Source organism: Ctenocephalides felis, unplaced genomic scaffold, assembly GCF_003426905.1.
Source record: "Ctenocephalides felis isolate EL2017-DRISC unplaced genomic scaffold, ASM342690v1 CF-g0.4_SCAFFOLD_03571, whole genome shotgun sequence".
Classification (NCBI taxonomy): Eukaryota; Metazoa; Arthropoda; class Insecta; order Siphonaptera; family Pulicidae; genus Ctenocephalides; species Ctenocephalides felis.
Window position 1 is genome coordinate 44,960,674 of NW_020539725.1, and position 16,355 is coordinate 44,977,028.

The 16,355-nt window shown below is 27.7% G+C and overlaps 2 protein-coding genes across 3 annotated transcripts in view; both read left to right on the top strand.

Moving 5' to 3' along the window:
- Positions 1–465, top strand: part of LOC113385461 (homeotic protein female sterile-like) — a 70,377-nt gene extending 69,912 nt beyond the window's left edge. For both annotated transcript variants that reach the window (XM_026623313.1, XM_026623314.1), the window contains exon 22: positions 162–465. In XM_026623313.1, the coding sequence (XP_026479098.1) occupies positions 162–227 (66 nt within the window). In that variant the 3' untranslated portion in view covers positions 228–465. The remainder of the gene's footprint in view (positions 1–161) is intronic.
- Positions 466–3,555: 3,090 nt separating this feature from the next.
- On the top strand, positions 3,556–14,581 carry LOC113384446 (ribonuclease 3-like). Its single transcript, XM_026622159.1, has 20 exons — positions 3,556–4,346; positions 4,424–4,537; positions 4,703–4,901; positions 4,979–5,102; positions 5,357–5,512; positions 5,673–5,805; positions 5,876–5,963; positions 6,127–6,246; positions 6,310–6,453; positions 6,527–6,701; positions 7,047–7,254; positions 7,501–7,747; positions 8,205–8,425; positions 8,787–8,918; positions 8,981–9,152; positions 12,605–12,786; positions 12,853–13,044; positions 13,118–13,248; positions 13,428–13,573; positions 13,806–14,581. Exons 1-20 carry the CDS (start codon positions 3,798–3,800, stop codon positions 14,435–14,437), a joined length of 4,065 nt encoding a protein of 1,354 aa, XP_026477944.1. The 5' UTR covers positions 3,556–3,797; the 3' UTR covers positions 14,438–14,581.
- The last annotated feature ends 1,774 nt before the right edge of the window (positions 14,582–16,355 follow it).

A 16,355-nucleotide genomic window follows, 5' to 3' on the forward strand; every position in this document is an offset into this window, starting at 1 on the left:
TATCACAATATTTTACTACAAAAAAAATAGAGTATGTATTATGGTATTCATTTTTTTATACAAACATAAAAATACGATCAAAGTATAACATATAACTAAATTTTAACTGGAAAATAGTTGAATCCTGGAGGAAAATATTAAATTTCACTTTATATTTTCAGTTGGCTAATCAAATTGATATGAATATGCAGAGTGATTTAATGGCAGCCTTTGAAGAATCTTTATAATGTGTTACTATAAAATAGTTTTGAAGACTTACATTAAAAAGTAGTGCAAATATGGATGTATCCAGTGAAGTGGTATATATATATATATATACAAAAAACATTGAGTTATAATTTTAGCTTATTTATACTGGCTGAGAATGGCAGTAAGAGGTAAATGAACCTGATGTAAATGTGAACCTGAACAATAATAAAGTTAATATACTTCTTTTATACGTATTTACAATAATGACATGTGCACACGCCCTTTCTATGTGAGTATCGAAAATAATTCTGTTATTACTTATTGAATAGAAAAATTATGTAAAAAATGTATGTTAACTCAAAAAAAATATTCATTAGAAAATAAGTTTTGAAAAGTTTGGTATTGTGCAGGAATATACTTTATGCAACATAAATTTATTCATGCACTTTTATTAACTTATTGTTAAAGTTTTAGAACATACTATAGTGATTGTATTATAGATATTTGTATATAATTTAAATATTATTTAATCTAATTGTTATAAAAATGTTGGGGTATCAAGTACCATTGCTTGAATTAATGGAGGGCAATTAGTTTTTTTTTAATACAATTAATTTTTCAAAACTGAAATTAGTCCAATGTACAATATTTTGTATATAAAAATATTTATAAGTATAACTTTATTATATAGAAAATAGTTACTTTATGTAAATTATTTAAATAAAATAAAATGAAAAGTAAGGTTAAAGATAAGTTTGTTATTAATTTTTTAAGACAATCATGAATAATTAATTGTGTAAAAATTTCATTTAAAATACAGTTTTGCTCAAGCAAATTTGTTATTATATACGAAGCTTAGATTTCATGTATTTGTATTGTCTCAGTAGTAAAGCAAGTACTGTATAGGTAAGCGACATTGATCCTTGTAAAATGCAGTAAAATATTAGTAGATTCAGATCGACTAAATTTCATACAATCGATTTCTTTGGATATGACAAGTGTACTGCATATACACCTCAATGCTATTATGGCATTGTGGATTGCACATAAAATACTCTTCAAAGAATAAACAAATGATTGATAGTAAATTGCGTTTATGTAAATTGAATTTTTTCATAATACTATTTATTAGTTAAGCTTTTCAGATTTTTATATTTTTTTATTTATCTTTTTTGTTATTCATTAAATTAAATTTTCAGTATCTCACAAATAATAGTAAAATCTTATTTAAAATATTTTGTATTGCTAGAAAATGCTCTTAATAGTTTCATATCTTATTTGAATTTATTAAGAAGTGTTATTTATAGTTTTTGGGTAAAAAATCAACTTTCTACATTAGATATATGTAAATATATATAAATTGATTTGTATAAAATTATATAAAATATATCACTAATATTCATTGTAAGCTTACAAGTTTATATTATGCCAATTTAAGTTATATTCAGTCAAATTAATGAATAAAATCTTACTATTAATGTTCTTACAATGAAGTGTAAGATTATATATAAGCAGTGTAGAAAGTATAAATATATATATATAATATATGAAGAGAAATTATAAAATAACTATTGTAATTATTAAGGCTGTATTGTATTAATAATAAATTGTACTTATGTAACTCGATTAGTAACAAAATGTCTCTTTTATTAAAATATTTTTGCAGTAGTAATTGTAACTATGAAACTGCATTTAAACATCAATAAATTCTTTTGAATATTATATTTGCTCGTAATAAATTATATATGATTGATGCTATAATGAGTAAATTATTTTTATAAATTTCTCTAACCTTTTTTGTTTTTCTCCAATTAATCACGACCAAAATGAACTTCACTGGCAGATTTGCAATTTTTTTTCCATTAAAAAATACACCAAAATAATTAATATATTTAATAACTTTATATAAATATATTATACATAATTTCATAAAAAAAGCAGAATGATTTATATTATGTTTATGTATTATTTATTTATATTCATTATATTAATTCGGATGTATTAAACTGTAATAAATTCAAATTCTTGACTTGTTATTGGTCAAAGGTGACGACCAATTAGATCGTCACGAGAGATGCTGCTACCTAGTGTCAGAAGCAGAAACGTTGTTGCGTTCGGTATCACCAGGGCCTTTTCACTTAGAACAAAATCCTCGTTCAGAAGGAATACTTAGGGGTCCATTTGTAGTCGCAGATTTGGCGCTAGTGAGCCGATGAAAAAGTATTTTCAAATGTTTTATATTGGTTACTAAGAAACGTCAGTGTTATTTTTGTATAAGTTTACAAAATGGCGATTCTTCTTCGTTTGTGTTTGTATATTTGTTAATAAAGATTTCATCAGGAATTGCTCTCAAATGCATAGCCCTTTGACAATATGAATAGAACAGCTTCAAACTCATATGGAGGACATAATTACTACAATACTACGTAGTGCATTGACATATTAGTCTAATCATAATACACTTTAAGGAAAGAGATCAGTTCTAGGAAATTGTGTAAGAAATCAAATATACGCTTCTACAAGAAAGACATAATACACAAATAGAAAGCTGTTCCAGCTGTTTAATATTGGATTACCACTTCACGCGGATCTGAATATACTTGGGAAAAAATGAATTGCTTAAGAATGTCAAATTTTGCACGGGATGATTACTAGTTAATGAGAGTTAAAAATGACAGACGATGTAATGAACTAACACTATAATGCATTATTCACTAAATTTCACTGAATATTTATATTAATAAGTAGAAAAAAGTGTAGAAGTTATTCCAGTAGATTAGATGTGATATCTATTATATATAATTCGGTGTATTGCAGTGTATTTGTTGATTTATATTTCGATTTGATTGTATATTTATAATAATATAATTATATCTAGTATATTTTTGTTATTATTGCATTATTACAAAACATAATTGGATTGTAATACCAAATTTAGTTTCAAATACCCGTGTACTAAAATTCATTAATTTTCATTTCAAATTTTGCGCCATTAATTTGAATGCCAAAAGCAGCGCCACCACGTCGAGCGGAGGACCCTTTAAGTATTCCTTCTGAACGTAAAAATCGGGCGAGAGAAGCGTCTATATGAACACGGGGGATTCTAATATTGTCTAGGGGTATCACTATTTTCTAATGATTATATTTCATAAATTTAATATTTTGTTATTCACATAACGTTTTAAACGTTAGACGATATAATAATGTTTTAAACAATGCTTATAACTACATGCATTATTATCATACATCTAATAAGATCTGCATTCGTGAAATATATATATATGATATGCCAGAATAAGTCTTAATTGATATATTTAAATAATTAGAATAAACTAATTGGAAAGTAAAATTACTGCATCGGAGTATCCTGTAATTTAATAATTTCATGATCGCCTTAAGGTTTAGACCTTATATACGACTAAGGTTTAGTCAATAACACAGTTTAAATGGTTGAAATAAAAGTGTCAAAAATATCATACGAATCGAAATACATGTGACAGTTCAATGGCTTTAATGAATTTGAGTGAAATGATTTAATACGCTATTTCTAAATGCAAGAAAACATTACCATGAAGATATATCTGCAGAGCTAACTACTTAAAAAAATAATGGATCAACCGCCACCAAATTTCTTTGCCTGTCCTCCTCCGGTTTTGCCAGATTTTACTAAACCACCACCCAATTTGGCTGTAGTTGCAAACAATGGTGTTCCGTACCATGTTATTGTGCCACCTCCAACCGCTCAGCCAGACTATTATCAGTCTTATTATAATCAGCCGTCTTTACCTTATTATCCAACACCGGCTAACAACTATCCAAATATTTCACCTAATGTTTATAATATTAATCAGTTTACGCAGTATAATGATTCTTATACAAATTATTCTGAAGTTAAGCAAGAAGAATCAAAAATTAATGTTAATTGTAATGCTTATGATAAAACAGATACTAAATATTATGATTTGATATCTGATTGTGATAGAGATATAAATGATTCACTTAATAATTATACTAATGAAAGATTAGCCGATAATAAATATTCTCTAAATACTTCATCATATAATAATGACAGAACGGATAGTAAAAAGAATATACTTGAACAAAAAAGACCAAGAAGAAGAAGTCGAGATCGTTGGCATAAAAGTGATGATAAGAAGGTAAACATTAATTTGTCTATTCAAACATAATGTAATTATTATTAAGCAACTTTTCTGAAGACAATCTTATATTTTAGTGGTCAGAAAGGGATATGTTGTTGATGAAATACAGAAAAAACTTTTGTGCAACATCAGAGGAAATATCACAAAAACTACAAGAATTAAATAATCAAGAAGATAATATTACAGAAGTAAGATTAGTTTTCTAAAATTAGCAGATTCTTATTTCTTGCATAATTCAAAACTTATTAAATTTTATTTATATAATATAATATAATACAAAACTTATGAAATCATGAAACAAAACTTTTACATCACTTTTCATATTTTGATTGTAACCATAATATATTGAAAAGGTTTGGACAAGATCATCACCTGCTGATTTATATTATACTCGCATTGATGATGGAACAATGGTTCAAACTCCAAAACTTGCTCAATTGTGTGATGATTTTTATAAAATATTAATCGCACGTGCAAAAGAAGCAAGGGTATCTCAAAAACCTTATGAAGTACCTCCTCGCAAGCACAAGACAAAAATGTGTAAACATAAAAGTGAGTTTATTTTGAGTTTGCATATTTATCTTTACTTACATAAAAACATTTTGAATTGTCTATTCCATTTCTTGTAGGTGAACATTGTGATTCTAGTAGTGATAGTTCAATGAGTGGCATGGAATCAGACGAAGAAGACTGCGCAATGGAGGAGTTATCACGTAAATTGAAACATCCTCAAAGACTACATAGAGAAATGTGGTAAGTTTTTTGACATATATTCGATGCAAATTTTAACTGATGAAAGGATTAAATGCTAATTGATATGCTTTTTGGTGCAATGCTTTATCTTATGTTTTATTTTAATTAATTTTGTAAGTATGTATTAGTCAGGTTTGCTCTGCTACAGAATCACTTTAAATTTTTATTGTAATATTAATACGTTTTTCTAATAGATATTACATTATAATAAGTATAATGAACATGCCCATATCAGCATTTTTTTTAATTTCAAGGTTCAATGATCCAGGGGAAATGAATGATGGTCCACTGTGCAGATGTTCAGCAAGATCAAAGCGATCTGGCATTCGCCATGGAGTATATCCTGGAGAAGTTGGTGAATTTAAATGCAAACCAGAATCTAATAATATAAAGAACTTATACCATTATAGGTAATAATAGTAATTTTGGAATTAATTATTTAATACTCTTTAATTTTAAAACAAATTTTATGAATTCATAATTTATTTTACATCCCTCATATTTATATAGTGTAATGTACATATCAATTTACTAAATATTTTTAATATATAAATATTTATTTTTTTACAGAATTACAATATCACCACCGACCAATTTTTTAACAAAAACACCCACTATAATCAAACACGATGAGCATGAATTTATTTTTGAAGGATTTTCAATGTTCAGCCACACTCCATTAGGTAGTTTACCTACATGCAAGGTAAAGATAATATTTACGCAAATATAATTTTAATTTCATTTAATGAGTTAATGTTTAAAATTAACTGCAGGTAATACGTTTCAATATAGAATATACAATACTATATATAGAAGAAAAACATCCGGAGCATTACACAATGAAAGAATTAAATCTGTTCTGTAAGTAAATAAAAAATTTAATTAACAACTTTGTATACACCAGATTGTTCAAGAGTTTTATAATTAATTTATTTCTGTAATTATTTGAGGGGTTGAATGATAATTCCTTGAATTTTATGATAATCCTTTGAAAACCATATAAAATGTAATATTTTATTTGCAGTCGACTATTTATTTCATGAAATCCTGGAACTTGTCGATTTTGACTTAAAACCTCAAAACAATAGCGATGATTGCTGTCCAATTTTTCATTTTATGCCAAGATTTGTTAGAGATCTTCCAGGTATATATCATAATTTAAAATATAGTTAATCATAAGATATTTAATCCAATTAATGAATACCAGATAATGGTAAAGAAGTTTTGTCAATGAATGAAGTATTAAGATATCTAATAGCAAGCAGTGAAGAACTAGTCAACATAAATGTAGTTAATGAAATGCATAAATTGACACAATATGAATGGCAAGATTATGCAGACCAAGTTAAAGGTATTTTAAATGAAATATAAAAATTATTTTATTTTTTGTATTTTGTTCTTTTTTCAATTGTATCATTTTTCAGGAATGGTTGTTACATACCCTGGATGTAAACCTTGCTCTGTTCGAGTTGACCAATTAGATCGTAACGTAGAATTAAAAAATGAAAATAATTGCATTGATGATTTGAAAAATAAATATCCAGAAATAGTTCATTTTGGTATAAGACCACCACAGTTAAGCTATGCTGGTAACCCTGAGTAAGTATTTAATGTTGTATTTATGATAATCTTTATGGCAGATTTAACTTAGTTAAACAAATTGCTTAAAATCATTAGTTGCTCTTGGGCAGAGCTTGCATTGTTTTGTGTACGTCACTTTTAATACCAAATATGTAAGTAATAAATAAGTATATACAAGAGCCAGAGCACAAATTGTTTGGTGTTCTTGAAAGTGATTTGGAACTCATGATCAATTTCTATTTTGATGTATTTGTATATACATATATATACAACTGCTGCATGTAGAATGTCATCAACTACTACAGCTGATTATTTTATTGTTTTGTTTTGCATATTTTAAACCTATTTCTAATTGATATATAGATATCAGAAAGCATGGCGAGAATATGTGAAATACAGACATCTAATTGCAAATATGCCAAAACCATCATTTGAAGATAAACGTAAATTGGAAAGTAAAGAAGCTCGCTTACAAGATATGAGGTCTCAAGGTAAACTTAAGCGAGATGTAACAGTTGCTTTAAGTTCCAAAGGGTTTTTTCGAACTGGAATTATGTGTGATATTGTACAGGTAATGAAATCCATTTATTAAATAATAAATTGTGTTTCAATTATAGCATAGTCTTAAACAGGCCCTTTGATTTAATTAAATATTAATTATCTAATTATGTATGCATTTTGACATTTTTAATTACAATTAAATTTGTAAATTTGAGCATATTTAACATATAATATTTTCCACATGTGTAACATTGTGGATTCTCTTGTTATAGAACATTATCATTAATCGTATATTATACTATTTTCTGTTTTCTAGCATGCCATGCTAATTCCCGTACTAGCGTGCCATTTGAGATTTCATAGATCTCTATATCAACTTGAAGAAAGTATTGATTATAAATTTAAAAATAGATATTTGCTTCAACTTGCCTTGACACATCCAAGTTATCGTGAAAATTTTGGTACAAATCCTGATCATGCTAGGAATAGTTTGACGAATTGTGGAATAAGACAACCTGAATATGGGGATAGAAAAATTCATTACTTAAATACAAGGAAAAGAGGTATAATTTACTAATGAAAAAGAATATTATCATATTAATACAAATATTAAAGAAAACAAAATTTTAAATTATCATTTATTCTTTATTTCGGGAATATGGGATCTTCTTCAGAAATTATTAAAAACAAACAATTTGTTTATATTCATTCCTATACTTTTTTAATCGTTTTAAAATTGAAGGAATTCACATATGAAACTAATATTTATCCGGAATTGACACTTATTAAAATTCAACTTCTAATAAATTTCAGTGAATTTTAGTTGTGCTCACAAATAAATGTAAACATTTATATCTTGACGTATTTTCAAATATAATCTTTAAGGGGCATTATAATTCAGAAACTTTCAACTAATTCAGAAAATTTTTAGATTCATAGCTAAAAATTTAATGTGAATTATAATTTTTACTACATTATTATTAATGGATCCATATTCTTTGAATCAATGCTTTTTTCCAGGCATTAACACTCTAATAAACATCATGTCTAGATTTGGAAAACAAAGGGAAACAGAATCAAATATCAATCACAATGAACGTTTGGAATTCTTAGGAGATGCTGTAGTAGAGTTTTTAACTTCAATTCACCTATTTCACATGTTTCCGGACTTGGAAGAAGGTGGTTTAGCTACATATCGAGCTGCTATTGTTCAAAACCAACATCTTGCTGTTCTTGCTAAAGTAGGTTTAAACTTTTATATGAAAATTAAGTTGATATCAAATGAGCCAATAAAAAAAACTAAAAAATAAATATATTTTATACTCATTTTAATGAATTATAATATTGTTTATTTTTACAATATAAAATAATTTTAGTAAAATGTGGTAAAATAAATCAATTAGAGTTTTTTCATAATAATTCTTCTAATCCATTTGAAATCTTCAATAATACTTTCTAATAATAAAATTTGAGTTCACTTTCTTTAAAGTGACACAAATTTATCACCTTAAGAATTAAATATTTATATGATACATGGCTATTCAGATCTTGGTGGCTTTTTTTGGCATTGTAATTATTTTATTTTTTGGATTCTATTTAAAGAAATTAAAACTTGAGCATTTCATGCTATATGCTCATGGTTCCGATCTTTGCCATGAATTAGAACTCCGCCATGCGATGGCAAATTGCTTTGAAGCTCTTATGGGCGCCTTGTTTCTTGATGGCGGTATACAGGTAATATAAACTAATACTATATTAATTGAAATTGTTTATATGAATTAATTAATAATTTTCAGGTGGCTGATAAAGTTTTCGGAAATGCTTTATTTATGAATGAACACAGATTATTAAAAACATGGATGAATTACCCTGCACATCCATTACAATTGCAAGAACCCAATGGGGACAGACAGTGGATCCCAAGTTATGAATTGCTTCAGAAATTGACTAAATTTGAAGAATTAATTGGTTTGTACACACTTTGAAAAAAATATCCATAGCGTAAGATAATTAATTGGGCGATGCTAAATCGTTTTGTTTGTGATTTTGAATGTTTTTGTCATTATTTTTAGCTAAATTGCACACTCTTCAGTTCTTGTTCAGTTCTTGTCTATACCATCTATCTAATCCGGATGCCGCGCAATTGTCAATTTAAATATATTTTATTTTCGGTCATTTTTGAATTGACATAGATTTGTTTATTTTATTTATTTATTCATTCATAAACAAGCAATAATCAATAATAACAATAAATAATATTTCAGGCTCTTGTCAGGCTTATTCTAAATTAATAATTAAATTAGGGTAATTTTGAATATTCATAAAGCTGCACAATGTGGGTTTCTGAAATGAAAAGAGCTGGAAAAAAGCATTCAAACATTAAATAGAATGTTTGTTATTCATCATAATAAAGTCTAACATTTGCAGTCAAGCTCAAGATTGGAATAAAAGAATAATTAGAATTAGAACATTTTTCAGTTTACGGCTTAAATATAGCAAATCAAAAAATATAGCCAGCAAATTTTTAACCCATCTATTATAGTACGGGAGCCAGCAACGTTTTCGAGCAAGCATTTTAGTCAGGCTGGTTTTTTGGTATGTGGTCCTTGGTGCTCTCTCGGTTAGGGTGAGGGCCGTCTGGCAGCTGGAAGTGGTTGCGTTAATTAGTGCGCAGCCAATTTGTACAGCGCGATTTCAAAATTTTGAAAGCATTTTTAGTCAGCCCAATTTTCGTTTTTTTGACTTCGAATAGGTTCACCAGACTCAAATTTTTTGTTGCCAGACATTTTGGGCGCTGCTAAATATGTGCCAGACGCCAATTTATTTATTAATTTTTTAAAAAATTCAAATCATTTTAGTCCGTCTGAAATTTTAGTATTATGTTCGTTAAGGGTCAAAACACGTAAAATTAATTTGCCAGACGTTTCTGCGGTTGTTAACCATGTCTGGCAAGCAAAAATGTCTGGCAATATGATACTAGTTTATAGCATTTTAGTCGGTCCAATTTTCATTTTTTAATTTGGTATTTGATTTGATAACTTGAATAAGTTATCCAGATTCACATTTTTGTTGCCAGACATTTTGGGCGCTGCCAAATATGTGCCAGACGCCAATTCATTATTCATTAATTTTTTTTAAATTTCAAATCATTTTAGTCCGTCTGTAATTTTAATATTATGTTCATTAAGGGTCAAAAAACATAAAATTAATTTGCCAGACGTTTCTGCGGTTGTTAAGCATGTCTGGCAACGAAAAAAAGTCTGGCAATATGATACTAGTAGACAGAGTGAGACAATCGCTAAATACATTGGCGCGAATGAAACAAAAAACTATTATACTCGTAAGAGCGCTATTTAAAGTTAGTGCAATTTCAATAACATTTTCATAAAACAAATAAAATAAAGTTAAATAAAGACCTAATTAGAAAAGACAAAGAAATTGCATCATATTAGTCAATTTTTTTAATTTTACTAGCTGTAAAAAATATGTTAATGATTCTAAAATATTGCTGTTAATATTTTGAAAACTTTGACTCGACAGTGGTTAAGTAACATCGTCAATTTCCTAAGAATATCATATATTTTAAGTTTTGCAATGAGAACTGACAATAATCATTTTGCTGTACGCAATTTTTTTTATCACTAAGTTAACTGAGTCGAATGACTTCATTTTACATGATACATGTAATATTATTGGTACATGTACATATTACATGGCTTTAGCAGTTTAGCAGCAACTAATTGTAATACATACCTATACTAAATACTGATAATACTAGTTTTGCTACCTTACCAGTTCGAGCTACCCCTAGAATAGAATATTAAAATTCTAGTATATATATATATACAATATATATTGTACAGCAAACATTCTCCGCCCTTTTTTTTCAGCTTTTAGCTGTAAATTGAGCACTGTTTTTTAAAAATCGAAGTGTATTTAATAATTCAAAAATTCAAATGGGTTCATTTTAGATCAATATGTATCACTATATAATGATAGTCATTCGACCTAGGTCTCTTAAATCAAGATTATAATTGGGAATATCGTTTTTTTAACAACGAATAAAAACATCTATTATACAGATTTATTCGTCTTATGGCTTAATATGATAACTGTTTAAGCACTTTGGATGTTATAACACGCCTCGCATTCATTTATACATAATTATTTCGATTAATTCCTTCAAAACAATCAGGTATGCGAACCTCCCACACTGGGACAATAATACTACAATGTGATATATCAAAAGACTCGTTAAACTCATCTATCCAAAACAAATCAATGGATTTTTATTTTTCACTCATAATTCACCTTCGATGATGTATTTATAAAGGCTGCATATTATGAGAAATATGAATTTTTTAACTTTCCAGATGGCAATTTGTAAGAAACGGTGATTCTGAAGAAAAATGGTATAAACACAATTTTGCAGAGAAGTTTATAACAAACACATCTGTCTAATGTAGTTACTTGATTTTTCTTATGGTTTTCTGCCTAGTAAACGTATAGCGCTCTTACGAGTATAATAGTTTTTTGTTTCATTCGCGCCAATGTATTTAGCGATTGTCTCACTCTGTCTACTAGTATCATATTGCCAGACTTTTTTCGTTGCCAGACATGCTTAACAACCGCAGAAACGTCTGGCAAATTAATTTTATGTTTTTTGACCCTTAATGAACATAATATTAAAATTACAGACGGACTAAAATGATTTGAAATTTAAAAAAAATTAATGAATAATGAATTGGCGTCTGGCACATATTTGGCAGCGCCCAAAATGTCTGGCAACAAAAATGTGAATCTGGATAACTTATTCAAGTTATCAAATCAAATACCAAATTAAAAAATGAAAATTGGACCGACTAAAATGCTATAAACTAGTATCATATTGCCAGACATTTTTGCTTGCCAGACATGGTTAACAACCGCAGAAACGTCTGGCAAATTAATTTTACGTGTTTTGACCCTTAACGAACATAATACTAAAATTTCAGACGGACTAAAATGATTTGAATTTTTAAAAAAATTAATAAATAAATTGGCGTCTGGCACATATTTAGCAGCGCCCAAAATGTCTGGCAACAAAAAATTTGAGTCTGGTGAACCTATTCGAAGTCAAAAAAACGAAAATTGGGCTGACTAAAATGCTTTCAAAATTTTGAAATCGCGCTGTACAAATTGGCTGCGCACTAATTAACGCAACCACTTCCAGCTGCCAGACGGCCCTCACCCTAACCGAGAGAGCACCAAGGACCACATACCAAAAAACCAGCCTGACTAAAATGCTTGTTTTGAAAACGTTGCTGGCTCCTATACTATTACCGTTTGTCAAATATTTACATGTATTTTATTTTTTTACACACATTACTTTACTATTTTACTATTACTATTTTTTTTACACATATTTTTTATTTGTTTAGGTGTAAAATTCAGACACATACGATTACTGGCACGTGCATTTACTGATCGGAGTATTGGTTTCACAAACTTAACACTAGGTTCCAATCAGCGCCTAGAGTTTTTAGGGGATACTGTCTTGCAATTAATTTCTTCTGAATATCTATATCGGCATTTTCCTGAACATCACGAAGGGCACTTATCTGTAAATATAAAATAAAAAAAAGCTTTAATAATAGTAACAGGATATAAATAATAATTTATTTTATAGCTTTTACGAAGTTCTTTGGTCAATAATCGCACACAAGCTGTGGTTTGTGATGATTTAGGAATGACCCAATATGCTGTGTATAGTAATCCTAAGGCAGAATTGAAAACTAAAGATCGAGCTGATTTGCTTGAAGCTTTACTGGGTGCTATATATATCGATAAAGGCATGAAACATTGTCAAGTATTTTGTCAAGTGGGTGTAAACTAACTTATATAGTTTATTTTTCAATATAGTATGATTTCATTTTTATATTTTGATTCAAAAGGTTTGTCTATTTCCACGCCTACAAGATTTTATCATGAATCAAGATTGGAATGATCCAAAAAGTAAGCTGCAACAATGCTGTTTGACACTAAGAACAATGGATGGCGGGGAGCCAGATATACCAGTTTATAAGTAAAATAATTAAATTTACTTAATAATATATATTATTATAATTAATATTATATATATATTTAATATATACTTATATATTATATAAGTATATATATATATATATATATATATAATATCAAAATTTTTACAAAGCTCATTTAATGATAATCATTTATATATGTACTCGATCTTCTAAACAGGGTGATAGAATGCATTGGCCCCACAAATACCAGAGTATATACCGTTGCAGTTTATTTTCGAGGTGAGCGGTTAGCTACGGCTACTGGTCACAGTATTCAACAAGCGGAAATGAATTGCGCAAAACAAGCTCTGGAAAATTCTCAAGGTATGGCTGTGATTTAATAACATACCATAAATATTAAAAATCTATGAACAAAATATATATATGAAGATGTAAATATTAAATTATTAATCCTGAATTTCTATATTTAGTTCAAGCTATATCTTTTATTTTTTCTTTTGGTTGTGTTTCATACTAACAATAAGTCAATGACAATTATAACAAAAGAATATATTAGACGTCATATCACATTAGTAATTAGAAACATATTTTGCAGATCTATTTCCACAGCTTGATCATCAGAAGAGAGTAATAGCTAAGAGTATGAAAAATCAAAAATGGTCATTCGATAGAAATAAAAATAGCAACAATAAATTTAACTCAAATGATAAATATGTTGAGCAAAAATTATCTAGAAGAAATGATTATGAAAGACAATCAATTGAAGCTAATAAGAAAAAAATTGACATACTTAAAAAAGATAAAAATTTACCGAAACAATATAGAAAAGCTGATGAAGAGAGTGATGGAGAATATTATGACAAAAATAAGCATGAGAGTAGTCGTAGTAGAATCTCTTCATCTGATCGGTTTAGAAATAGTCACAGGAGTAAATACAATGAATATAAACAAGAAAAATATACTAATCATCATTTTAATAAAAAATCGAGACATGATTATGATTCAGATTACTCTGATACTAATATGAGTACTACATCGAAAGGAAGGTGTAGTTCAAGTTATCGAGAATATAGCTACAATAAAGATTATGATGCAAATAATGATTGTTTTGAGAATACTGGAAACATAAATGATAAGACTGCTAATTATAAAAATGATGTGCATATTTATAAAAATGAGAAGAATAAAGATAGTGACTCGGATTTAGAATCTGGAGAAATAGAATAGCAAAATTTAACAATCGATTTTATTTTGTAACTAGTCTATTTTATTTATTTAAAACATGATACAGAAAAAAGTGTCTTAAACAGGTTTGAAACTGACTCGAATAGACTCTCTCAAATTGTGTAAGCAAATTGAATGGACTTATGAAGCAAGAAAATAAAAATTGGATTTGTTTCATCTTCGATATATTTTTTATTTGTTTTACTTCAATGACTTTTAATCTCGATGTCATTTCAGTGTTAAATTATTCAATTTATTATGTGAATTTATTGGAGAATAATGCATTAATAAATAATTCATAAATGAAAACAATATGGCGAATTTTACTCCTATAATTACTAGATTTTAAAAACTTAATTTGGGCTACATCTTGTGTAATATATTGAATGCACTATTTATATATAATAGTTTTTACTTAATATTAAATTTTATAGATTATTTCTTAACACTCTTTTCTCTCTTATTCAATATATATAATTATATTGATTACAAAACTATGTTCATGAATGTTACTTTTGTTGATGACATTCGCAGCAGGAATACTAATTTAAAAAGCATTAAAAACATGCTGTAAAATGTTTTTACTAATTTATTATTTTAAAAACAATTGAACAAATTTGAATATCAAAAATTTAATTTTGGAATAATTACCTTTTAAATAATAAATGGAAGCAATGCAGATAGATAGATCTATAGATTTAAATTTATTACATAACAAATCAAGTTTTTTAAAGCAATATAAAAGGAATAATGTGTGCCGTTTTGAACAAAATGATAATGCTATTGTAATTGAAAACGCGAAGGATTGGGAAGTGAAATATTTGCCGGAAGATTGGGGTACGAATTTTGAAATTCTTCATACATGTATTCCATTATTTTATTTATACATGTATGCTATTTAATCAATTAATAATTATCATTCTTTTAGTTCCGTTAAGTGGCTCATCGAAAGTTATAAACAACTTGATTGAAAGGCGTCGGACTGATCATGAGAAAGCCATTGAGGAAATGAATCAGGAAATGCTTCTACTTTCTGAAAATATCTCTTGTGAGATACGATCTGCTTGCGACACCTTTAGAATCATTTTAACCGCATGCCAGAAAGCCGTTCAGGCTGAAGTTTATCGGCTGAAGTTTTTAAATCAGCAAGAATTTACAGATCAATGTTACAGGTAGGGGTATAATAATTTTACACGTTAAAATTCTTTTGATTTGAAGACACTCAATAGGGCATTTAAATGTCCCATTCATTAAGACAATTTATTCAAAAACAACAACAAGCTTGAAAATGATGTCTGCAATCACTGTTATAACATAATGGTAACATTTTTTATATAACTTTGTAACTCCCGATATACATTGCGCATATATTACACTTAGGGTAACATTTGTTATATAACTTAAAGCCAAAGTTACATTTCGCTTATATTACATTTATTTAACATTTGTTATATAACTTTGTAACTCAAAGGTTTAATTACGGTAACATGTAGTGTTTACTGGGTCACTGGGTGATTGCAATAGTTTCAAGAAGATAATTTTAAAAACGTAAATTGTACAAAAGCAAAATGCCCACCTGAGTCGTAAATATTTATTTCGAGTTTTAATGAGAATATTAAAGGATAAAAAAAATTAGAAGATAAAAATCTTGATACCATTAGCAGAGATCAATTTAAATAATTCAATTAAAATTGTTTAATGAATTATTTAAATGATAAAATAGATAGATAATTGTTGATCTGATTGAAACAGATTTGAAGTCCTTTTTCAAACAACTTTGTATTTTAACAGAAACATAAAAGTTTTTGTTATGCTTTCGGAAATGAGCTTCAAGAAAGTTGTATGCATATCGATAAAATTGAATATTACCGCTTATGATGATTTTTTTTTAAATATCATAATAACATTTCTATTTCTCATT

Bases quoted from the DNA above. Each gene is read 5' to 3' on its own strand.
- LOC113384446 (XM_026622159.1), top strand. From the start codon at position 3,798: ATGGATCAACCGCCACCAAATTTCTTTGCCTGTCCTCCTCCGGTTTTG. The intron at 13,249-13,427 runs GTAAAATAATTA...TCTTCTAAACAG, and splicing joins CCAGATATACCAGTTTATAA to GGTGATAGAATGCATTGGCC. The intron at 13,574-13,805 runs GTATGGCTGTGA...CATATTTTGCAG, and splicing joins AGCTCTGGAAAATTCTCAAG to ATCTATTTCCACAGCTTGAT.